This window comes from Manis javanica, chromosome 17 (genome assembly GCF_040802235.1).
Source record: "Manis javanica isolate MJ-LG chromosome 17, MJ_LKY, whole genome shotgun sequence".
NCBI classification, from domain to species: domain Eukaryota; kingdom Metazoa; phylum Chordata; class Mammalia; order Pholidota; family Manidae; genus Manis; species Manis javanica.
In genome coordinates this window covers 47932985-47957764 of record NC_133172.1, presented here as the reverse complement: position 1 = coordinate 47957764, position 24780 = coordinate 47932985, and the positions used below count along the sequence as shown (strand labels likewise).

The 24780-nt window shown below is 49.4% G+C and overlaps 2 protein-coding genes across 5 annotated transcripts; both read right to left on the bottom strand.

Annotated features, from left to right (window-relative positions):
• Positions 1–4148: 4148 nt before the first annotated feature.
• On the bottom strand, positions 4149–5893 carry NRN1L (neuritin 1 like). Of its 2 annotated transcripts, XM_017644298.3 has the most exons (4): positions 5552–5893; positions 4940–5161; positions 4648–4780; positions 4149–4527 (listed from the first exon to the last, which is right to left on the bottom strand). In XM_017644298.3, exons 1-4 carry the CDS (start codon positions 5628–5630, stop codon positions 4239–4241), a joined length of 723 nt encoding a protein of 240 aa, XP_017499787.3. In that variant the 5' UTR covers positions 5631–5893; the 3' UTR covers positions 4149–4238. The 2 variants fall into 2 exon arrangements, with proteins under 2 accessions (XP_017499787.3, XP_017499788.1); XM_017644299.3 differs by lacking the exon at positions 4940–5161 and having other exon boundaries at positions 5552–5829.
• A 121-nt stretch (positions 5894–6014) lies between these two features.
• Positions 6015–24288, bottom strand: EDC4 (enhancer of mRNA decapping 4). 3 transcript variants are annotated; one of them, XM_017644312.3, is made up of 29 exons: positions 23989–24288; positions 14460–14616; positions 13944–14055; positions 13547–13646; positions 13090–13279; positions 12836–12983; positions 12641–12745; positions 12195–12304; positions 12032–12115; positions 11835–11930; positions 11629–11731; positions 11332–11512; positions 11165–11237; positions 10993–11084; positions 10727–10926; positions 10522–10658; positions 10279–10429; positions 9507–9940; positions 9316–9420; positions 9075–9227; positions 8951–8987; positions 8653–8830; positions 8382–8537; positions 8163–8278; positions 7898–8063; positions 7625–7811; positions 7313–7532; positions 6763–6926; positions 6015–6541 (listed from the first exon to the last, which is right to left on the bottom strand). In XM_017644312.3, the coding sequence occupies exons 1-29, from the start codon at positions 24068–24070 to the stop codon at positions 6349–6351; spliced, it is 4230 nt and encodes a 1409-aa protein (XP_017499801.3). In that variant the 5' UTR covers positions 24071–24288; the 3' UTR covers positions 6015–6348. The 3 variants fall into 3 exon arrangements, with proteins under 3 accessions (XP_017499801.3, XP_017499802.3, XP_017499804.3); XM_017644313.3 differs by having other exon boundaries at positions 10727–10914; XM_017644315.3 differs by having other exon boundaries at positions 10522–10634; positions 10727–10914.
• Positions 24289–24780: the final 492 nt, after the last annotated feature.

The window sequence follows — 24780 nt, the reverse complement described above, 5'->3', positions numbered from 1 at the left end:
CCAATAGATGTTTCTGGAAGTGCCTTTAGAACTACACAAAGGATCGATTTAAATTCATTTAACAAATCTGTATTTTAAAACTGCATTTAAAATAATTCAGGCACATATGTGTTAAATTTGGCCTCCATCACAGTGGAGTTGCAAATGGTTAACTTGAGGATTGGTGAAGTCAAGTCTTGAATCAGCCCGCTTCGGAGTAACGGTTTTTTGTTTATCTTAATTGTTGTTGTTATTGGTACTTAATTTAAATGTATCCGGAGACTGCAAAGCAAGTAGATTTTTTTTATATTGTTACCATTAACGACTTCTTTGTAGGAGCAGAATTATCACACTGCTTTACAGTCAATCCAAATTGCTGAGGGGCAGGGGGGGAATAGATGCGGTAGGTAATAAATGGTTTGTAACCTCCATTCATCTTCCTTATTTCATTCTGTTCTTTTATTAAAATTTGTATTGGGCACTTAACTTCGCACAGGGAATTGTCTTTTACTGTATAAGTTAATGTCATACTTTAGATAAACCTATAAATATATTAACATCAATAAAATATCATGGTCTGTTTTATGTAGTAGGGTTCCATATTAAAAAAAATAAAAACTTTAAAAATTACATCCAAAAGTCTAGTGTGATGATTAAAGGTATGGGTTTAGGGACCAAATAATCTGGGATTATATCCCAGCTCTGACACTTCCATAGCTGTGTGATATTATGAAATAGGTGGAAAAAAATGGAGAGATCAGTCCCATCCCATATATGTTAAGTCCTGACAAAGTGCCTTGTGACTTGGACCACTGACTCTGTAAGGTTCCAATATGTCTTGTTTTTCATGTCAGCCTATTGCTTTAGCAAGTTTTATAGCCACTATGTCCTAGGTTTAGAGACCCCTTGGTCAGATAATCAATGGACAGAGACACAACTTGTGACATGCACATAAAAAAAGTTTGGTGTCTGATAGTTGCCTTTTCCTCATTACTATACTTAATTTTCCGGCACTGGGTGGTACGTTAATGTTACATGAGATGACCGTTGCAACATACTTATAATATGTATATAATCCAATTGTGCATGTGCTAATTGAAACCCTCCCTATTCATGTTCAATGACTTAATAATGATGAATAAACATTTTCACTCACCATAATGGGAGCCACCCTGATTCTCCTCAGGGCTCTCTCTTGAGCAGCCCACCTTGGTCTATTGAAATGTTTGTTTCCCCACTTATCTAATAAAGTGCACTGCTTGCTTATACACTCCTATGTCTTGGTTTTAAATTCTTTTAATATGCAAATATAAGGACAGAGGACCCTGTTCTAGTGTCTGCCAGTAACAATTAGATAAGACATCTCCCCTACTTAAGCTTCATCTTTCTTATTTGTATAATGGGGAACATAATCCTAACCTACAGAGTTGTTGTGAGAGTTAAAGGTAATATAGAATTCCAGAGTTGGTGAGGCTTAGAAATACACACAACACCCCTGCTTTACAGACATTCAGCAAATTAATTCGACAAATATTTATTCAGCCCTTGCTATAGGCAGTTGCTGGTCTGGGCTCTGGTGAAGAATACAGGACCCTAAGATGAGGAGGTATGTTGATGCAGAGGAGACTGGGATCAGGACATCCAGGCTCCAGGCTTTCCCTGAAAAATCAGCTATTCCATGTCCACAGAGCTGCAAATGTGAGATGCACCACCACCATGATGCTGTGACCTGGGCAGCTGTGTCCAGGGATCAGTGTTTTGCTATCAGCCCACCCCTCTCCTCCAGCTCTGAGATAAATACACAAAGCTCTTAAACCCATGGCCAGAGAACAGATTCTGTCCCCACCCCCATTCCCATGCATACACTGTAGGGAACTCAATTCCAGGGAAGAGCAAGGATTTAGGGGGCAAAAAACAGGGGAAAGTAGGTCATGGTGGGGGATGGTAATCCCCCTGATGCCTGACCAAAGCTGTTGGGCACCTGCTCCTGAAAGCAGGCTGCTCCTGGCCATCCACAGAGTGGCTCTGAGAAAACTGTTGGGGTTTGGAGCCCCAACACCATCCTTCCAAACAGTATGCCCAGGCTAGGGTGCTGCCCCAAATGATACATCCCCTACATTGTAGTCCTTCTCAATCCAAGCTCTTGGTGACTGTAACATGTCCTACACTGGACCTAGAGATTCTATTTCTCATTCTACACAGTCCTATATGTGTACTCTTTATACCCAGTCCTGGGTTGAATGCTAGAGACACAAAGAGGATCCTGGGAAGTCCACAGTGGGGAATTCTGACCCAGGCCCAGATGGTAACAAGCCAGTGCTATCAGTACTGAGAGAGAAGACAGCCCAGGAGCTCAGTGCAGACCTGAAGGAGGCTTCTAATACAGCTAGGAGTCATGGATAGGAAGGAGGTAGTCCTAAACAATAAGTAGGAGTTCACCAGGAGGAAATGGAGGATATTCTGAACACAGAGAATACATGTACAAAGACCTAAAGGAATAAAAAGTTGACCTTTCCTTCTGGAAAATTCTGGTGGCCAAGGAAGAGGCAGATCTAGAAGGGCTTTTTTCCTGAACTTTCTCCTTTAGGCAATGTGAGAAGATGGGTAATGAATTGTTGGGAGAGAGAAGTGGGGTTAAAAGTACAGGTGAATGAATCACAGGAGCAAAGACAGGGCAAAGAGGGAATTAATTGAGGCATCTGAACTCCTTGGAATGGGAGGGTGTTTGGGAAGCATGGATGAAAATAGGGCTCCTACACATGTGGGTAGATATCTCTGGAGACACTTGCCACCCAGGGGCCTAAGCAAGGGTCCTATTAAGCTTGATTCTGTTTTGAGGGCAACAGCTTCCCAGCATGGGCTTTAATGTAAATCTGGCTTGTAAAGCTCTGGACTCCCACTCATCCTTCCTCCCCAGCTCATTATTTTGGACCCTCTTGCAAAGCCCTCTCCAACTCAATCCCACCTCTCATCCACCACTCCTAAGTATCACATCCTGACCTCCTCTCACCTCCTATCACACTGCTTCCCTAAGCCTCCCCTAATCCCAAGGACTGGATGGGTGGGTCACTCTTCTGTGCTGCTACAGAGGGAAGTTGCAGGAGTAGACTGAGTGAACTATGGGCCAAGCTGGCTCCCATAGGGCCTTGTAGACAGTGAAAAGGAATTTAACATCAGGATCAGTGTTTCAATTTAGAAAATGGAGAATAAAGTGGAGGAAGTGAGATATACTCTGATTTCTCTTCAAATCGTATAAATCTTTCACCTTTTAAAGTGGAGGAAGTGAGAGTAGAAGCCAGTACCCATGGCAGTGCCCACACAAGTCGGGTGATGGCTTGGCATAGGGTCTTGGCAGTGGTATTAGGGGAATGATCAAAAGAGGGTCTCTTCCTCTCTGAGGTTTCTCCTTCCCTCAGGTCTGCCCATGCTGATTCTTGCTCTTCCTCTTCACCACAGTGAACAGGTGGAAAGATCAACTCCTCTGGGGCTACCTCACTTATTCCATGCTTCCAGAAAATCTTTTGGGATTGTTTGACAACATGCTGCACACTTCTTTTCAAAGAACAAGCTTGTGTAGAGCAGAGCCAGAGGAACCCTCACTGTGGCGCCTGCTTCTGCAGCTCCAGAACACTTCAGGACTTGAATGTGGGCTCCAGCAAGGGTTCCCCACCTTCTGGAACAGGTTCTCTTAGGATGGACCAGGTGGTCAGAGAAGGAGAGGTCAGAGCACATATTCTGTGTTGTGCCTTGAAGGCTAAGGTGGTAGTTCAGCAGAGGAAGGAAGAGGTGAGATGGTCAGGAGTCTGGAGGCTGGACCAAACCTGGGGAGGTGGGGTGGACTGGCTGGGGAGAGGGTGTGTAGAACATTCTACCACTTCACAAGGTCCCTAGGGGTCAGGATAGGAGGGGCAGGCAGGGTTAGAAGTACCGGCCCTGGAAAGACACAGAAAGCCTGTGCATTCCGGCAAATCTCCGGTCACCACCGGAGTTCTTGGAACCTGCAGGCAATGGAAAGCTCTGCACTACCCCTGGGAAATAAGTGTTTTTAAGGAAAAAGACTGACTCCGCTGCGACTGCCTTCAGCCCTGCCTATCCCACCCTGGGGATCAGCTTCTGGAGGCCTCCGCCCCAGCCAAGCAGCGGAAACCGGAAGAAAGGAAGAAACTTAGTACAAATATAAATACATTTAATGAAAGCTGAGCGCACTTTGCAAAGCCCCGACGGCAGCCGCCCAAGCAGCGCTGAAGGGGGGGCCACTGTTACCCGATCAGAGGCCTCAGGAGGCAGGCGAGCGCCAGAGCTGTCACCAGCAGTGGGAGCTCGGGGGCCGCGGTGTGTACAGGCGCTGTCGCCCGCAGCGTCTCCTGGTTGGTTTCAGGGCCCGTGCCACTCTCTTGAATCCTAACAGGGGTGTCACACAGAGCGTGCAAGTTATCTGGGTGACGGGCCCGGCGAGCTTCTTGCTGTAGTGACTCCCACACGGCAGCCGCCTCCTCCGGGCAGCCTGACAGGACTCGCGAGGCACAGGTGTGGAAGTCATTCCAAGACCTGTTAAAGGCGCGGAGTCAGGGGAATTAAGTGGTGTGAAGAGGCTTTGATATGGGAAGGGGGCGGTTCAGGCCCCTAGGGTGGCAGGGGCTGGGCTACTGCCCTCGCACATGCCCGCACCTGCAGATAGTCTCCAACTCTCCTCCGTGGCCCATGCCGTCCCCCAAACGGATGAGACACTCGGCGAAGCCCTGGTATATGGTGTTACATTGGCCTGGGCTCGCTGCAGCTGCTGTCAGAGGAGATAAAAGGGCTGGGGGTGGGAGTAGAGAATGGTTGATAGGATGAACCGTTCCCCCTCCCTCTCCCTACCCCTAAGGGCTTGTTTACCCGGGTTTGCTCTGGGGACGTGACTCAGCGTGAAATAGGGGCTCCCCAAGGAACTAAGGGGTTATGTCTGGGGATCACTTGCCTTGACCCCCTTCTATGAGGGAGCAACAGGATATACGGTGGGGGCGCATCACGTCCCAGGGTTTGGCTCTTCCAGCAAGCTTCAGGGGCCCCAGGTGGATGAGGTTGGTCCAAGAAGATGGGACATGGTTAAGGGGGGCAGGATGTGGGGCCATGCGGGTCCCTAGCACTGTCCAGTCTCTGCAGCCTAGACAAGCTTTGCTTGGCCTTCCTATCCTGTTCCCTGGAGAACAGGGTAGATGGGGTCAGGATCCAAGCCAGACCCTAACAAAGGACCTCAGAGACCCCACTGTTAGTCTAGGAGGAGATACTTGCCAGAGGCCGTCTCCCTTTATCACAAGTGGGGGCTGCGGAATTTTGGGACCCTTCCCCCACAACTAGGGCTCAGGTCATGCTGCTTCCATCCTTTTTCGCCACTGGCACAGATTATCCCTTCCGTGGAACCCTCGCACCTCCTCTCCACCTTGGCTCCCATTCCGTGGCGCCCTCGCACCTCCTCTCCACCTTGGCTCCCAGAGCTCAGGAAGGCTGTGCTAGCTCCCATTCCCCCTACACCCAGCCTGGCCAGAGGGTGCAGGGCGGCATGGGCCGGGGCCAGCGCGCCCACACTCACCGAGAGTCAGCAGCAGCCGCAACAGCCCCAGCCCACGGGGAGGCCGCCAGCGGTGGTGACGGCGGCGGCAGTGGTGCATCTTTCCTCACCCGGAGCCCAGTGCCAGAGCCGGCGGCTTGGAGTACAGCCCTTCGGCCCAGCCCCCGGAAGGAGCAACTATGATTGGATGGGAGTCCAGATGGCGGCCCCGCCCCCAGCACCCAGATTGGCCGAGAGACGGACCCCAGAGAGGACAGCCCAGGGGCACAGGACAGTGTTGAGCGGATCCGAGGGCCCTAGCCTTGGAGGCGGAAAGGAGAGATCTACGAAGGTAGCTGTGCAGATGAGGATGAGTGTTCTGAAGTGGGGCCCCTGAAGTGGGGCTGGCTGAGGCAGAGCTCCATAAGGGAGAAGAGGGGGCAGGGAACAGAGGGCAATTATCAAAGTCACACCAAAGACACACTAAAAGCACGCACATACTCCATTTTATTCCAAAAACATTTAATTGAATTTCTCAATGTTTTTCAAAAACGAAAAGATCCAAATTGGAGGTAAAAAGGAACCTGGAAAATTCAACTCAAGTGGTGTCACAATCTTGGGGGTCATGCTCCAGGCATGGCAGAACCCAAGAAGGCACAACACCCACCCTGGGCCCAGCCTAAACCTGCTGGCTACAACCTGTAGACCACAGCAAGTGCTACCCCCCTCAAAACCCAAGTCGGAGCCTGAGCAGGTAATGGGCTGACATGACCCTGCTTTGGCCCAGGCCTCTCTGCTGGCCTTCAGTGCCATCCAACCCCTGGGCAAAGCAGGCTTGGCTAAGGGAGGCTGGGGGTCACAAGGCCTTGCAGCATGAGGCTGAGACGCCGGGCCGCTTTGCCAAGTGAGTTATGTGGCTCGGCCTGCAGGAACTGGAAGAGCTTCTGGCGCACCTGGGCCATGACGGAGCCCATGTGGTCCCGAGTGATGGGGTCACTGTGGTCCAGGTGCATAACAGCCTCTTCCAGGTAGCTGGGGGTGGAAGAAAGGGCAGACTACAGGTGGGCTCCAGCAGATCGGAGCGCCCCCTGGTGGCAACAAGGCCCAGAGGAACTGATAACAAGGTGAAGCCATACAGCCTGAGATGGGTGGGGGCACAGGGAATTAGTGGAGAGGGGGGTCGGACAGGAGTGTGAGTCTCTGCTTTGAACTGCTCCCCAGCCTGTCTCCTGATCTCTGACTGCCCCACTCACCTGAGCTTGAGGTCAGTTCGAGTGCCAAGGTCAGAAGCCAGCTGCTGGATGAGGGAAAGGAGCACAGGCTGGGAGAGTGGACAAGGTGGCTGCCCAAAAACCTGGCCTGGGTCCACAGTTTCACACACATACAGCACCAGGTTCAGGTCAGCAGCTGTCAGGGCCTGGGTGGAGAGCAGCGTTTATAGCTAATGTCAGGATGGAAAACCTGCTTGTCTGGCTGTGTAGCCAGGGAGAGGATGACCTAGGATACTGATGGCTCCAGAGGGGGATACCCAGAGAGAGCACTGTAGGGATGCATTCTTACTCCAGGGAATCAGAAAAGGTTTCCTGAGAAGGCTGATCATGAATCAAGTGGACTGAGGTAGGAAGAAAGGGATTCAGGGTCCAGGCAGAGGGAAAAGCAGGAGAAATGGACTAGAGGCCAAAGAGAACTAAGAATAGTCCACTGACCGAACCACCCAGAGCCTGGTAAACAGAGTGGAGCATATGGTGCATGGGCCTTATCAGGACACACCTGACCCTTACCTGGGCCTAATGACTGGCATACCTGCTGGAAGGCCTGATTGAGGTGGCCCTGTTGCAGCAGCTGCAGAATATGAGCTTGCTGGACCTGGCAGTCGAGGTGGGCAGCAGGGACAGGTGTGCCAGCAGCTGAACGCATGGCCTGCATGATGCTAGAGGTGACGGCGGCCTGCTGCTCCTTGAGTGCCACACTCACCTCACCCTTAACAATGCGCTGTACCTGTGCTAAAATTGACTCTTGTAGGCTGCAAAGGGAAGTCAGAGAGATGAGGTAGGCAGGGAGTCTGGTCTGGCCCTCTCCAAACCCACCACTTCATCCAGTGCCCTGCCCACACACCTGCCCACAGCCACATGGAGCTGGTGCTGCACCTCAGCCCGTACACTGCTAGACACAGTGGCTGCTATCTGTTCAGTGGCACCCTGCAGTGTGCTGACCAGGCCCCGCAGCTGGGCCATCACGGGCTCCCGTGCCTCCTGCTCTCGTGCCTTCCGGCTCTTCATGTGGCTCTCTAGCTGCTGCAAGTCTGAGAGGTGACCATGGGGCTATAAGAGAGACGGTGGGGGAGAAGGGGACAGCCCCTCACACCTTGGGGTGTACGACCCCACTTACATTCCTGTGTGCCCAGTCGGAAGCTATCATTGATCTGCTGGAACATGGCCTGGCAGCTCTTCTCGAAGGCAGGCAGCACCACACTCTGGAAGGCTTCACGGTAGGCAGCCTGCATTGGCCCCTGTAACGTGTCTGCAGCTGCTCGGGCAATGGCATCTGTCAAGTTCTAGCGGTAGGTGAAGGAGCTGAGTTGAAAGCCTGAGCCCAAGCTGGCCTGATCAGGCTCATCAACCACCAACCACCCTCATCTTGGGCCCTATGGCACCTTGGACTTTAGCAGCTTGGAGATATTCTCTTTCATGCTACCCTCCACAGCTGTGAGCTTGGTGGTCACTGAGTTGCTCAGCTGGCCTGCCACAGGCTCCAGACTCCTAGAGATACCTGGGGCAGGATGAGAAGAGAGAGATGGAGACATACAGGAAGACTGACAGGTAGGGGGCCCCACACCCACTGGCCCACCCAGAAGTCTCCATACAAAACTCACATGTAGGCACCGTCTTCTTGATCTCATCCCGTATGCTGCGCTCCAGCCGCCCAGCTACAGCTGAAGACAGTGCTTGAGACAGCTGTTGTGTCAACTGTTCCTGCAGCTGCCCACCTCGCTGCTGCCCCTCAGCCAGTGCCTGCTCCAGCCGCCGCTCTGCACTGCAGCTAAGGAACAGGACTGCAGCAGATCCCATAATCCCTTCCTGGGTCAAGAATGCTGCTGCTGCCCCTACCCCTACACCATGCTGTGTCACCAACCACAAGGATACGCTCCTGCTCGTGCCGTGACTCCAGTGCACGTTCTACATGGTCCGTGACAGTGCTCTGCAAGCCTTCAAGTTGGGTGTATAGACGCTGCAGCAGCTCTTCCTGGCTGTGCCGCAGCTCTGCCAGCTCTCTCTGCTGTTGCCAAATTAGTGTTGGCCAGTCCTCAGGGGGCTCTGCCACCTGCCAGAAGCACCAACAGTCACATGATGCCACCCTGCCCATCCCCCCACACCAGCCTAGAACCCTTCCCCACCCTCACGGGGAGAGGTCCCAGAGTAGAAAGGGTGTTTGCTCATTTACCTGGTGCTCTGTGAGGCGGGATCCCACAGTCAAATCCCTGTCATAGGCGAGAAACACCTCAGGCCATGTCAGGCAAGCAGCCTAGAGACTACCCCTCTCCCTGGCCCTAGGAAGCCACCCCTACCCATCATCCTTCTTGCCCTTCCTCTTGAGCTTGGGTGATGCCCGAGGGGATCCCTTGGTCTTCCAATCCTTGGCAGGCAGCCGTGGGGTGGGAACTTTGGTGCCAAAGCCCCCTGCAGCAGAGGCCAGACTGGCCACCTCCTCATCGTGGTCACTGTAAAAAGAAGAGGAGGGAGAGGGATAAGGGCCTACCCACTTGCTGGGCCTCTCTCCTGTGAGGAATGGTGTATGGTGGCATCTACCTTTGCTCAGCACTGGCATCCTGGCTGTCATGTTGCTGCAACAGGTGGTAAGGTGGTCGGTGGAAGGCTAGGCTCTTGTGCTTTTCCTGAAGGCCATTTCTGGGGCTGGGGGGACAGGCCAACACAGTGGTGGATGACTCTATCTGAAGCCCCTACCATCAGAATACTTTCTGACTCCCAAAATACCTCACCTCTCTGCCAAGCTGTTGCAGGTCTCACGAGTAATGTCTGGTGCTGTAGGCCAGACCTGACTGTCAGCAGCTGTGGCCTCTTGGGTCAAAGCCGCTTCCAGGAGAGAAGGGGTACTATGCCGATCTCCATCCCCAGGGCCTCCATCTAGGCCGAGCTGGGAGCCAAGCTCGGGCCCTGGCCTGGGCCGTGGGGAGAGCAGATGCAGTGCCGAGGCAGCTGAGGCCATACTGTCTGGCTCAAGGCCCTCAGGAGCAGAGGAGCCAAAGCCACGGGACAGGGCCTCAGATGCAATCTCGGGGATGTCCTGGGACAGGGCAGTGGAAGCCGAGGAGATAACATCAGGGGAGCGTGTACGGCTGGGGGAAGCCTGGGGTAGCCCCAGGGGCTCCACTTCCTGCAGCTCCAGGGATAGTGCAGACGCAGCAGTAGGCACCTGAGATGGGCCAAAGATGGGAACTTAGGTGTGGTAACTAAGGGGGTGGGAGCACAAAGGCAAGGCACTGGTATTTGTAGTGACGAAAGATGGGACAACAGGGAAAAAAAAAGCAGGTGAAAAAATGGCCACAGCCTAGGAGAAAAAGAGGTGGGGATGGAAAGGTTGAAATGCTGCCTTCAAGGAAACACAGGAGGCTGAGATGACTTCAGGGGAAACGTGGGCTACCTGAGGCACAGCAGTACCAGCAGACAGGGTGCTGTGGGAGGAGACTGCCACCAACCTTCTTGCTGCCCTACATCTGCTACCCCTCACCTCACACACACTCGCACACGCACCTGCCCAGGCCCTTTAGGAGTCAATTTGTCGGCTGGACCTGAAAGCAAGCCAGGCAGGAGGCTGCGTGGGCTTGCCTGCAGGCTGCTGCTGCTCATTGTCAGACTGCCATCCAGCTGCAGCTTGGGGCTCAAGGTCAGCTCCTCAGGTGGCCTGGTGGCAGGAATGCTGAGGTGTAAGCAGCCAGAGCTTGGCATTATCTGGCACCAGCTCCTGCCATCCCCCAACTCTGACTCTCACTTCACCTGGGCAAGGAGGGGTCTACAGCTGAGGTACTGCTCACGGCAGACACAGCTGCAAGAGAGGAGCTGCTGCAGCTGCTGGAGCTGGAGCTGCTGCTGCTGGGGGATGCGGCGACCTGGGGAGACGCAGAGAATGAGGGCTGCGGCCAATGAGTTCAGCATTCCCAGGTCCCCCAGCTCTGACCCCCATATCCCTCCCCAGCCACACCTGCTGCAGGGAGGTGCTAGGTGTCATGAAGGCATCAGGTGTCATGAGCTTGGGCTTGGTCTCACTGCTCATACTGAGGAAGTCGGCAGGTGCAGGCAGCTCCACAATTCGTCGGAGGTCAGGCTGGGAGCCATGAGTGGCTGACCCTAGGCCCTCGGAGTCCAGTTCAGACTGAGACTCTCCAAATGCTGTGGGGAAAGCTGCCCCTTGAGTCAGATCTCAGACCCCAGTCAGTCTAACCTGCTTCCCTCTCACCCTTCATTTACCAAAGTCCTCATGGGCAGTGTGGGTGGGAAGTGGGGTCACCACATCAGGGTTCAGCTGTGGCTGGAAGCGGATCTGCACATCTTGCAATGCCCTATAGAAAGAGAAGGGGCCAAAATCAGTAGGGTGGAGACGACACAGAGAGGGCACCGGTAGGCCTCTCAACACACTCACTTAGTATGCACACAAAAGAGCTTGATGAGCACACCGGCTGCAGACTCAATGGCACCAGCTCCATGGGTTCCATCTGCAAGGACAGCATGGACAGCTGAGCCCCTGGCCCCCTGTGCCTCGGCACTCCCCTACATGCCAACATACATCCCTGACTCTGAGCCACTCACCAGCCCCTAGGCTGTCATTCTCCTCCTCGGCAGGCAGCACCTCAGTGTGCCGCAGCCGGCAGCGACTCACAACCTGGATACCAAAACTCAGCACAGGGTGGGTGAGCAGGAACTCAGAGATGGAGCTGAAGCAGGCACGGCCTTCCTCCTGGTTCTGCACCAGCTCCATCACATAGAGGACCTGCACAGGCAGTGCATTCACAGTTAAGCCCCGTGGCTGTGAGGCCTATGGATGTGCCATACACCCCTGCCCTCCCTGATACCAGCTCTGCCCAGGGTGCCCCCACTGTAGCCTACCTTCCGTTGCACATCACTGAGAATCAGGTATTCTGCTGAGAGATCCAGGCAAACCTTGAGGCTGGGGGGCACACTCACAGAGCTGAAGATATCTGGCGAGAAGCTGGGGGTGGGGGCGTGGGGCAGGATGAATGAGACTGTCAGGGTGGACAGAACCCACATCCTCAACCCTGATGTCCCTGTCCAGCCCCCAGCCCCCTGCTTACCGAATGGTCTGCAGGCAGGTCCAGGACACTGTGCACCACATCTTTAGCTCTTGATTCTGGTCAGCACCAGTAATGAGGAACCTCCAGAAAGGGATCCTACAAAGCAGTAAGGTACTGAGTGACAGGCTGGGCCTCCTGCTGGGAGCCCAACGTCCAGCCCACTCACTACCTGACTGTCTGCCCACCCACTCACTCACTCAGGATCCTGTTTCTTGTGGTTGTCACAGAACAGGAGGCAGGAGAGGGGTCGCCCATCATGAGGCTTCCATTCATGCAGACACCTGCAGGCAGCAGATGAGGAGCCTGAGTGGATGATCTGGTCCCCACTTGGGGTCCTTGGTTCCTCAGGCCCTTCCTTACCTTGGCTCATCCTGCCCCTCAATGTAGATTTGCCAGAACTTGACGAAACCATCATGGCTTGCAGTAGCCAGGACAGTCCCATCGGGTGAGAGGGCCCCTTCACTTAGGCACTAGGAAGAACCCAAAAAGCTTTGCTTTGCCACCTGACTAGAGGTGGGAGCAAACTCTTCTCAGGTGAGTTGGGTTGTGAGCTGGCAGTGAGCTGGGTTGACCCACAGGAGATCTGCATAGTTGTGTGAAAGCCTGGATGAATGGGGGGCAGCAGAGAAGACCAGACCCCTGGGGTGCAGCCTGGTCAGGTGTGAGCTCCACAGGTGAGGGTCACTCTGTGCTGAGTTCCCAAAGGCAGAATGCCACTAAAACTGTCTTGGCTGCTGTGGGTATGGGGACTAGCTGAGGGGCATAAGAAGCAGGGAGGTCAGGATAGGCAGTTGTTGCAGGCTTACTGTGCTGTGGCCTTTTACCACGATGAAGCCCTGCTTGATTTGGCTGACATCCACAGGCCAGGTGCTGTGACTGGAGCGGAGCATGTCCAGGTCCCACACCTCAGCCTGGAGATATGAGGAGGTGAGGTGTTTAGCACATGCCCACACCAAGGCTGCTCTGTCCTCTCCTCTTCCCCTTGTGACTGGCCTCCTCACCCGGTCCTCATGCAGTAGGGCCACTGTCGGGCTGCCCTCCTCACAGCAGTCCTCATTCTCCTCAGGGATGAAGGGGCACCAGATGATCCTGCGGAAGTGGTTCAGTGGCGTGCCCTCTGACTGCCGTATGTGGACCACAATCTCTTCTCTGAGCAGGGTGTTAAGGGCTAACAGGTGGATGATGAGGTATGTCTAGTAGCCCCAGCTCTGCCCACCTTTCTTCAGTTGCCCATTTCAACCCCAGGAAAGGATACTGAATCTTGCCATTAACCAGAGCCAAGCGCCACACGAACAGGTTGCCTGCCTCATCTAGACAGGCCAGCTGTGGGGAATTGAGATGTGCGAAGGCCAGATCAGCCACACTGCCTGTGAAGCCCTTGAGCAGGGTCCGCTCCGAAGTGCTGACACTGATCACCCGCACCATCGCCGAGCCATTGTTGGCAGCTGGAATCAGGAGAGCAGTAGGCTGCGATTAAGCATCTGGGCCCAGGCAACAGCAGAGAAGCGCTGCCCTTGCCTGCCTCACTACCACTACTGGTCTCAAGCTTGGTTTTCTCACTAGGCTCCCCAAGGCCTGGCAGAGATAGGGGCAGCACTGACAAGCCTTTCATTGTACCTCTAAGGTCTGAGTGGGCTGAGCAGCCTAACACTGGACCTGTATTCCTGGAGCTTCTAGTAGAACACCTCCCTCCTTCCTCTGCCCCTACTCACCCCGAATGGCATAGGCCAAGAACGAGTTGGACACAGCAATCAGGTTGCCATAGTAGTATTTCTGCTCCCAGTCATACTTGGCAACAGGTTGGATTTTCACCTAAGACACAAGGGTGAGGGAAGTCACAGAAGCTGAGAGTCAGGGCAGCTTTCCCAAAGTCTAGGTGGTCTCCAGCATTCCTGGGTACAGTAGAAGCCACAGGTGCAAGCCAAGCCATCTACTCACAATCTTAGGGCCAGATTCCCACAGAGACATAGCAGCCAACCCCAGACTGGGGCACACTACCTGTCTGTCAAGGTGGTTGCCATAGGAACTGGCAGCATGGGAAGGGGAAGTGAGAGGCTGAGTGTGCCCCCATCTACCATACCACACACACCAAAATATCCTAGCACCCACCTTGTTGCTTCCCCGTGCCTTGCTTGAGATGCTAGAGTCACTGCTGGCGACAATCTCCACCTCCTTTGCCAAAATCCCAATGCAGGTGGAGCTGTCATCTCCTGAGAGGCAGCTGGAGGGGCAGGTACACAAGCTTGACTCTTGTTCATGCAAAACCTCAATGGGTAGAGTTTGATGGGGGAGAGGATATAGCTACTTTGGTGAAGGTGTCAAGTCCCAGATGCCCAGGCTCTGCCTGGTCTATTGCTCCCCAAACCTATAGCTCCCCTTGCTCATCTCCCTCCTTGGGAACAGGCCTATTTCCATGCTAAACCAGGAGCCAAAACTTCAGATCCAGGCCAGATCCTTGATCTTGTCCTTTACCATCCTAATGCAAACTCAATGTGGTAAAGTGCTCTACCCCAGGTCACCTAGTAGGGAGGCAGCAGAAGCTGCCTTCCTACTACATCTCATGCCTTCAGCTACCAGATGCCCCAAAGACTCTATCATCACCATTGCCATTTCCCAGACACTCACATGACCTGCTTTTCCTGAAGATTAATAGGTGGCATGGGCCGGAGACCAGGCTTGTTTGCTGAAGTACCATCACCTGAGCAGAGGGGTTCTGAGACCAGAAGACCATTTAGATCCCCATTGTAGGTGTTAGATGCCTTCTGGCTCTCTGCACTGGGACCTGGGAACAGAAAGGGCCACTCTGATGAGGTTGTTCTACCTGCCCACTGGCATCTCCTCTTGCAGAGCCTCATTCAAGAACCACGAAGTGACCTCAACAAACAAAAAGCAAATAATCTAATTAAAAAATGGGCAGAGGATCTGAACAGACACTTCTCCAAAGAAGAAATTCAGATGGCCAACAGGCACATGAAAAGATGCTCCACATCGCTAGTCATCAGAGAAATGCAAATTAAAACCACAGTGAAATATCACCTCACACCAGTAAGGATCGCCACCATCCAAAAGACAAACAACAACAAATGTTGGCGAGGTTGTGGAGAAAGGGGAACCCTCCTACACTGCTGGTGGGAATGTAAATTAGTTCAACCATTGTGGAAAGCAGTATGGAAGTTCCTCAAAAAACTCAAAATAGAAATATCATTTGACCCAGGAATTCTACTTCTAGGAATTCACCCTAAGAACGCAGTAGCCCAGTTTGAAAAAGACATATGCACCCCTTATCTTTATCACAGCACTATTTACAATAGCCAAGAAATGGAAGCAACCTAAGTGTCCATCAGTAGACGAATGGATAAAGAAGATGTGGTACATATGCACAGTGGAATATTATTCAGCCATAAGAAGAAACAAATCTTAGCATTTGCAACAACATGGATGGAGCTAGAGGGTATTATGCTCAGTGAAATAAGCCAGGCAGAGAAAGACAAGTATCAAATGATTTCACTCATATGTGGAGTATAAGAACAAAGAAAAAAACTGAAGGAACAAAGCAGCAGCAGACTCACAGAACCCAAGAATGTACTAACAGTTACCAAAGGGAAATGGACTGGGGAGGATGAGTGGGAAGGGAGGGACAAGGGGGGAAAAGGGGCATTATGATTAGCAGACATAATGTGGGGGGGCGCACAGGGAAGGCTGTACAACACAGAGAACACAAGTAGTAATTTTATAGCATCTTACTACACTGATGAACAGTGACTATAATGGAGTATGTGGTGGGGACTTGATGATGGAGGGAATCTAGTAACCACAATGTTGCTCATGTAATTGTAGATTAATGATACCAAAAAACAAAACAAAACAAAAACAACAAAAAAAAGAACCACAGAGTGGCTCTAGGAACACTCAATTGAGCAAGGCATGTCAGTGGGGATGGGGGCCCTTTGTTCATCTCTCATTTCGTAAATACTGATAGTGTACCCTATGCACCCCAGAACCATAAGCATGAGATTCTTCTACCTGAGGGAGGGGTATAAGCCATCAAGCACCCTCTGAGGCCAATTAATACTCAGGTCTGGGTCAGCACAGAGGGACTCTGCATCCTTGAGGGAGGGCACAGGAAGGGTCAGAACAGACTTCATAGAAGAGGTGCCATCAGAGCCAGTGTGGCCAGAACATACAAACACAGGAAGGCAGAAGGGAAAACAAGGATGTGAAGGTCTCAGGTATGAGGCTGGGATGCTGATATTCTCCCTGTGGTAATATCAGGTAGAACAACCACAAAAGAGTTTTAAATGGGAAAGTGACATGTTGTTCTATGGCCAGAGGAATAACTGCTGTAAGGCAGCATGCAGGATAGTTGCGAATTGGGATGAGAGACACAAGGACCTGCCTCGTCCAAGGTAGTGGCAGGGGTTGGAGAAGAGAGATTGGCATCAAAGGCATGGAAGGACACTGACAATGTGGAAATAAGAAAGGAAGGAGCCTGCCCCACAAAGAAATAGCTCAGAAAAAGCTACCTGGGGTAGGTAAACTCAGGAGGAATGGACATGAAGGAGTTGAACAAAGAGGAGAGAAAATATAGGATAGGGTGTGGAGTCAAGAAAGACAACCTTTCAGTTGTTTGCTCATTGGCTGCCTTTCAACTAAGTTCATAGGCTCAGAAACGACTCCAAAACTCCAGATGGCAAGGAGACTAAAGCTCCACATTCAGAAACATGGCAATGGCAAGTGTCTAGTCACAAAACAGTTTTGACATGGTTCTCCAATGAGAGGAAACAAGTGAGAGCTACTTGGCAAACCAGGGAATCAAGTAACAATAAAAAAACAAGAAGTTGGACATGGATTATAGATGGTAGCATGAGAGGAGAGACAGAGGCTTCCTCCTAAAACTGGATACAATTAGAAAATATAGTTGGCGCAACTAATCCTGAGAGAGCAACAGGAAAGAGGATGGCATCAGGCTGCACACACCTGGAAAAACGAGCAGACCTCACCGAATGGGGTAACGTACCAGAGCTGTGGCTTGGCGGGACCCGAGCCCTTCCCCCACCCCAGCTCACCAGTGGGAGGAGGAGAAACTGAGCAGGGAAGGAGTGGAAGGCTTGGAACTGCTGAAATCCTAGCTCCGGAGATCTGCGCTGGGAGCACAAACCTACATTTCATGGTGCTTTCATCATACTCTTCTGATTACAGGGTTTGAAAGCTGGGACAGGTGGACTTCCTGGGGTGACTGGGATTCCGGCCACTTTTGGAAAGCAGGGATCCATATCCAGCTGCTCTCGGACAAAAGCTTATACCTGTGTTCTCGGCCCACTGGTTCAGGCATTGGAGACAGGCACAGCAGCCGGGAAGCGGGGAACAGCTCTTTTCTCCCTCCAGGCACCAGTACCACTCCCCTGCTACCCCCGACATTGCTTCAGGGGCTGAGCAGCTCCAGAATAGACCTATTGGACATGGACACTAGAGAGCACCATATACAAATATGAAACGCCAAAGAAACCTGGTCCAGAGTAAACTTATTAATACAACTCCAGAGAAAGATTTAAATGATATGGACCTCGTGACTCTTCCTGAAAGGGAGTTCAAAATAAAAATCATCAACATGCTAATGGAGGTATGGAAAGACATCCAAAAACTCAGGAAGGAATTCAAGTCGGAGATCCAATTGTTGAAGAGCACGATGGAGGGTATTAAAAGCAGGTTGGATACGGTGGAGGAGACGATAAATGAAATAGAAACTAGAGAAGAGGAATACAAAGAAGCTGAGGCACAGAGAGAAAAAAGAATCTCTAAGAATGAAAGAATATTGAGAGAACTGTGTGACCAATCCAAACGGAACAATATTTGCATTATAGGGATACCAGAAGAAGAAGAGAGAGAGAAAGGGATAGAAAGTGTCTTTGAGGAGGTAGTTGATGAAAACTTCCCCAATCTGGGGAAGGAGATAGTCTCTCAGGCCATGGAGATCCACACATCTCCCAACACAAGGGACCTAAGGAAGACAACACCAAGACACATAGTAATTAAAATGGAAAAGATCAAGGATAAGTACAGACTGTTAAAAGCAGACAGAAACAAGATCACATACAATGGAAAGCCCATCAGGCTAACATCAGACTTTTCAGCAGAAACCTTACAGGCCAGAAGGGAGTGGTATGATGTATTTAATGCCATGAAGCAGAAAGGCCTGGAACCAAGATTACTTTATCTGGCAAGATTATCATTTAAATTTGAAGGAGGGATTAAACAATGTACAGATAAGCAAAAGCTGAGAGAATTTACCTCCCACAAACCATCTCTACAGTCTATTTTGGAGGGACTGCTATAGATGGAAGTGTTTCTAAGGTTGAATAGCTATCACCAGAGGAAATAAAACCACAGTAAAGAAAGTAGAAGAGCTAATTACTAAGCAAATGCAAAATTAAATTAACTATCCCCAAAGTCAATCAAGGGATAGACAAAAAGTACAGAATATGATACCTAATATATATAGAATGGAGGAGGGAGAAAAAGGAGGAGAAACAGAAAAGAACCTTTAGATTGTGTTTATAACAGCACACTAAGTGAGTTAAGTTAGACTCATAGATAGTAAGGAAATTAGCCTTGAACCTTTAGTAACCACGAATCTAAGGCCTGCAATGGCAATAAGTACATACCTATTGATAATCAACCAAAATGTAAATAGATGGAATGCACCAATCAAAAGACATAGAGTCACTGAATGGATAAAAAAAACAAGACCCATCTATATGCTGCTTACAAGAGACTCACCTCAAACCCAAAGACATGCACAGACTAAAAGTCAAGGGATGGAAAAAGATATTTCATGCAAACAACAGGGAGAAAAAAGCAGATGTTGCAGTACTAGTATCAGATAAAATAGACTTCCAAACAAAGAAAGCAACAAGAGATAAAGAAGGACATTACATAATGATAAAGGGGTCAGTCCAACAAGAGGACATAACCATTATAAATATATATGCACCCAACACAGGAGCACCAGCATATGTGAAACAAATACTAACAGAATTAAAGGAGGAAATAGAATGCAATGCATTCATTTTAGGAGACTTCAACACACCATTCACTCCAAAGGACAGATCCACCAGACAGAAAATAAGTAAGGACACAGAGGCACTGAAGAACACACTAGAACAGATGGACCTAATAGACATCTACAGAACTCTATATCCAAAAGCAACAGGATACGCATTCTTCTTAAGTGCACATGGAACATTCTCCAGAAGAGACCACATACTAGGCCACAAAAAGAGCCTCAGTAAATTCAAAAAGATTGAAATGTTACTGACCAACTTTTCAGACCACAAAGGTATAAAACTAGAACTAAATTGTACAAAGAAAGCAAAAAAGTCCCACAAACCCATGGAGGCTTAACAACATGCTCCTAAAAAATCAATGGATCAATGAACAAATTAAAATAGAGATCAAGCAATATATGGAAACAAATGACAACAACAACACAAAGCTCCATCTTCTGTGGGACGCAGCAAAAGCAGTCTAAAGAGGAAAGTATATAGCAATCCAGGCATATTTAAAGAAGGAAGAACAAACCCAAATGAGTAGTCTAAAGTCACAATTCTCGAAATTGGAAAAAGAAGAACAAATGAGGCCTAAAGTCAGCAGAAGGAGGGACATAATAAAGATCAGAGAAGAAATAAATAAAATTGAGAAGAATAAAACAATAGAAAAAAATCAATGAAACCAAGAGCTGGTTCTTTGAGAAAAAAAAACAAAATCGATAAGGCCCTAGCCAGACTTATTAAGAGGAAAAGAGAATCAACACACATCAACAGAATCAGAAACGAGAAAGGAAACATCATGATGAACCCCACAGAAATACAAAGAATTATTAGAGAATACTATGAAAACCTATATGCTACCAAGCTGGAAAACCTATGGACAACTTCCTAGAAAAATATACCTTTTTCTGTTGTATTGACCAAGAAAGAAACACAAAATCTAAACAAAACAATTACCAGCAAAGAAATTGAAGCAGTAATCAAAAAACTACCCAAGAACAAAACCCCCGGACCAGATGGATTTACCTCAGAATTTTATCAGACATACAGAGAAGACATAATACCCATTCTCCTTAAAGTTTTCCAAAAAATAGAAGAGGAGGGAATACTCCCAAACTCATTCTATGAAGCCAACATCACCCTAATACCAAAACGAGGCAAAGACCCTACCCAAAAAGAAAATTACAGACCAATATCCCTGATGAATGTAGATGCAAAAATACTCAACAAAATATTAGCAAACCAAATTCAAAAATGCATCAAAAGGATCATACCATGACCAAGTGGGATTCATCCCAGGGATGCAAGGATGGTACAACATCCAAAAATCCATCAACATCATCCACCACATAAACAAAAAGAAAGACAAAAACCACATAATCATCTCCATAGATGCTGAAAAAGTATTCGACAAAATTCACCATCCATTCATGATCAAAACTCTCAACAAAATGGGTATAGAGGGCAAGTACCTCAACATAATAAAGGCCATATGTGATAAACCCACAGCCAACATCATACTGAACAGCGAGAAGCTGAAAGCTCTTCCTCTGAGATCAGGAACAAGACAGGGATGCCCACTCTCCCCACTGTTATTCAATGTAGTACTGGAGGTCCTAGCCACGGCAATCAGACAAAACAAAGAATTCTGGTAAAGAAGAAGTCAAACTGTCACTATTTGCAGATGACATGATATTATACATAAAAAACCCTAAAGACTCCACTCCAAAACTACTAGAACTGATATCGGAATACAGCAAAGTTGCAGGATACAAAATTAACACACAGAAATCTGTGGCTTTCTGATAGACCAACAATGAACCAATAGAAAGAGAAATCAGGAAAACAATTCCATTCACAAGTGCATCAAAAAGAATAAAATACTTAGGAATAAACCCAACCAAGTAAGTGAAAGACCCATACCCTGAAAACTGTAAGACACTCTTAAGAGAAATTAAAGAGGACACTAACAAATGGAAACTCATCCCATGCTCTTGGCTAGGAAGAATTAATATTGTCAAAATGGCCATCCTGCCCAAAGCAATATACAGATTTGATGCAATCCCTATCAAATTACTAACAGAATTCTTCAACTAACTGGAACAAATAGTTAAAAAATTCATATGGAAACACCAAAGACCTTGAATAGTGAAAGCAATCCTGAGAAGGAAGAATAAAGTGGGGGGGATCTTGCTCCCCAACTTCAAGCTCTACTACAAAGCCTCAGTAATCAAGAAAGTTTGGTACTGGCACAAGAACAGAGCCACAGACCAGTGGAACAGAATAAAGACTCTAGACATTAACCCAAACATATATGGTCAATTAATATATGATAAAGGAGCCATGGACATACAATGGGGAAATGACAGTCTCTTCAACAGATGGTGCTGGCAAAACTGGACAGCTACATGTAAGAGAATGAAACTGAATCACTGTCAAACCCCATACACAAAAGTAAATTTGAAATGGACCAAAGACCTGAATGTAAGTTATGAAACCATAAAATTCTTAGAAAAAAACACAGGCAAAAATCTCTTGGACATAAACATGAGAGACTTCTTCATGAACATGTCTCCCCAGGCAAGGGAAACAAAAGCAAAAATGAACAAGTGGGACTATATCAAGCTGAAAAGCTTCTGTACAGCAAAGGACACCATCAATAGAACAAAAAGGTACCCTACAGTATGGGAGAATATATTCATAAATGACAGATCCGATAAAGGGTTGACATCCAAAATATATAAAGAGCTCATGCACCTCAACAAACAAAAAGCAAATAATCCAATTAAAAAATGGGCAGAGGAGCTGAACAGACAGTTCTCCAAAGAAGAAATTCAGATGGTCAACAGGCACATGAAAAGATGCTCCACATCGCTTGTCATCAGAGAAATACAAATTAAAACCACAATGAGATATCACCTCATACCAGTAAGGATCGCCACCATCCAAAAGACAAACAACAACAAATGTTGGCGAGGTTGTGGAGAAAGGGGGACCCTCCTACACTGCTGGTGGGAATGTAAATTAGTTCAACCATTGTGGAAAGCAGTATGGAGGTTCCTCAAAATGCTCAAAATAGAAATACCATTTGACCCAGGAATTCCAGTTCTAGGAATTTACCCTAAGAATACAGCAGCCCAGTTTGAAAAAGACAGATGCACCCCTATGTTTATCGCTGGACTATTTACAATAGCCAAGGTATGGAAGCAACCTAAGTGTCCATCAGTAGACGAATGGATAAAGAAGATGTGGTACATATACACAATGGAATATTATTCAGCCATAAGAAGAAAACAAATCATACCATTTGCAACAACATGGATGGAGCTAGAGGGTATTATGCTCAGTGAAATAAGCCAGGCAGAGAAAGACAAGTACCAAATGATTTCACTCATATGTGGAGTATAAGAACAAAGAAAAACTGAAGGAACAAAACAGCAGCAGACTCACAGAACCCAAGAATGGACTAACAGTTACCAAAGGGAAAAGGACTGGGGAGGATGAGTGGGAAGGGAGGGATAAGGGCGGGGGGAAAAAGAATGGGGCCTTATGATTAGCATGTATAATGAGTGCGGGGGCATCAGGAGGGATGTGCAACATAGAGAATTCAAATAGTAATTCTACAGCATCTTACTATGCCAACGGAGAGTGACTGTAATGGGATTTTTAGGGGGGACTCGGTGAAGGGGGAAGTCTAGTAAACATAATGTTCTTTATGTAACTGTAGATTAATGATAAAAAAAGGAATAAAAAAAAACAATGAGTTTAGAGGAAGGCCTGCAGGCCACTTCATTTGGATCTGAACCACCTTTGCTGCTTAAGGGTAAGCTCACCACTATCCCTTCAAGACAGACTACCAGGAGGACTACCAAACAAGGGACACAAAGTTTGCCATGTCAGGCTCTACCAAACTGTGGAGTCCATTCTTCAGAGCAGCTGATGAAGATGAGAAGCCAAAGCCAAGCTCATGAGTAAAGGAAGTGCATCTTCCTTTGCTTGGGGTAAAGGGCTCACTGGTTTCAGATAGCAGGTGGATTTCCTCAGAGAGCAGTGGGTTGCTAATCCCACTCAGAGCAAGCACCAGTAGCTGCTTCCAAAAGCAGCTAGTTTGGGACTACCAGCAGGTTTAAGAACAGGGTATAAGTAAACACCAGTTCTCAGCTCTGATCACTGCACACCCACACCACTATCACCAACCAGTATTTCAACCAGTACAACTTTTCACAGGTCTCTGAATCTGCCAGGAAACTTTGGTGCCTTCACCTGTGCTATTTCTTCTTTGTTGAATGCCTTTCTTGACACCCTGTCCATAATACAAGACCTAGCCTAAAGATTGCCTCCTCTCCAGATCTGTTCTCAGGCACTCTCCAGCCATCATCCCACCTATCGTATCCTCGTCAAAGTACCAAAACATTCCTCTTGTTCAATGACAACAGCATCATATAACAACTTCCTCAGCTCTCTGTCGGCAGAAGCTGCTCTGAGGTATCACCACAAACACAAGTAAAGTTTAAATGACTGGAAATAAACTAGGGCCTGCAGATGTTTGTAGCCTAATCCAATCAGAGCTATAGCTGTTTTGATTTGCCTTAATTCCAGAAAAGACATGGAATTGGGACTGGTCACCTTTCTTCTGAATATTAGTTTCAGAACGGCAAGCCTGGGGTCTGTATTCCAGAAGAAAGGACAAGTTTCAGAGGAGAGTCAGGGACTCCTCAGCACAGGGCCTACGTCTAAACTCAGAGTTCCATATTCAAAGCCCAGATTAGGACTCGAGCTATGGCCAAAGGGTAGGGAACCCGGGCCAGTCCAGGGACACAACAGACCTTGAGGCCAAGACACCAGGGGGAACCTGCGGATTCAGAGAAGGGGCCTCACCTTCAGCCGAGACTCTGAAGGACGAAGCAGAACGGCCTGGCTCTGGGATGGAGAAAGAGCGTACCCCGGGGTCTGTGCTCTTTGTGGAGCACGCTCAGGGATTTACCACTCCTACCCTCACCAACCAGAATGCAGAGCTGGTCCTGAGGGACCAGGCCCTGAACGCGGCCCAGGCCCGCACTGCCCTTTTGCCCGCTCGCCGAAGGCCCACCCTCGCTGTCCCGGCTCACCCACAGCGGGCCGGTCCAGCTTAAGGATGTCCCGCAAGTGCTGCGTGGCGTCCTCGATGTCGATGCTTGCGCAGGAGGCCATGGGCCCAACCGCGAGCGTTCCGTTCGTGCAGCGTTTGCTTCGCTGCTGCAGCGCACTGTCCAGCCGCGCACAGCTCCGCCAGGGCCAGACAGCGGCACGCGGGTCACTACACTCGGTCCCTCCGAAGCCTGTAAACCGCCCCTCACACCGCGTCCCAGTGCCCCGCCAACCCCACCAACCGCCTTCACTTCCGGCCCACAAGAGCCTCGGCTCCCGGAATCCGCGGGGGAAGGAGAAGAAAGGTTCCGGGCTGGGAGCGGAGGCCTCGCCCCTCCCCTTCTGTGTCTCCGCCCCGCTGCGGAGGGGTCCGGGGAAGCTCTGCAGAGCTGAAGCGAAGGAAATGGCCCCATCACAAGCCTTACTCACTTCACGATATCCCACCCGGCCCCAAGACCACCCCCGGGGCATGAACTCACTATGGGTCTATGATCAGTCAACCCCACCACCCAGGTTGGGGTACCTCAAGAACAAGATAAATTGGCAGGGATCTCAATTTCCCCTTGGGAAATGGGTCAGTGTAAACCGAGGCCGGATTTCCGTGAAGTCATATGGCCCAGGAAATTGCAAGGGCAGTGGATATGGTACCTTCACAAACATTAATTACCTCAGGTGTCCCAGCATACCATTGCTGGGCCCAGCACTCTCAGGCCAGAAAAAAGAAACCAGTTTACAAACACCTCTTTATTGCAGACATTTCAGGCACAGGTACA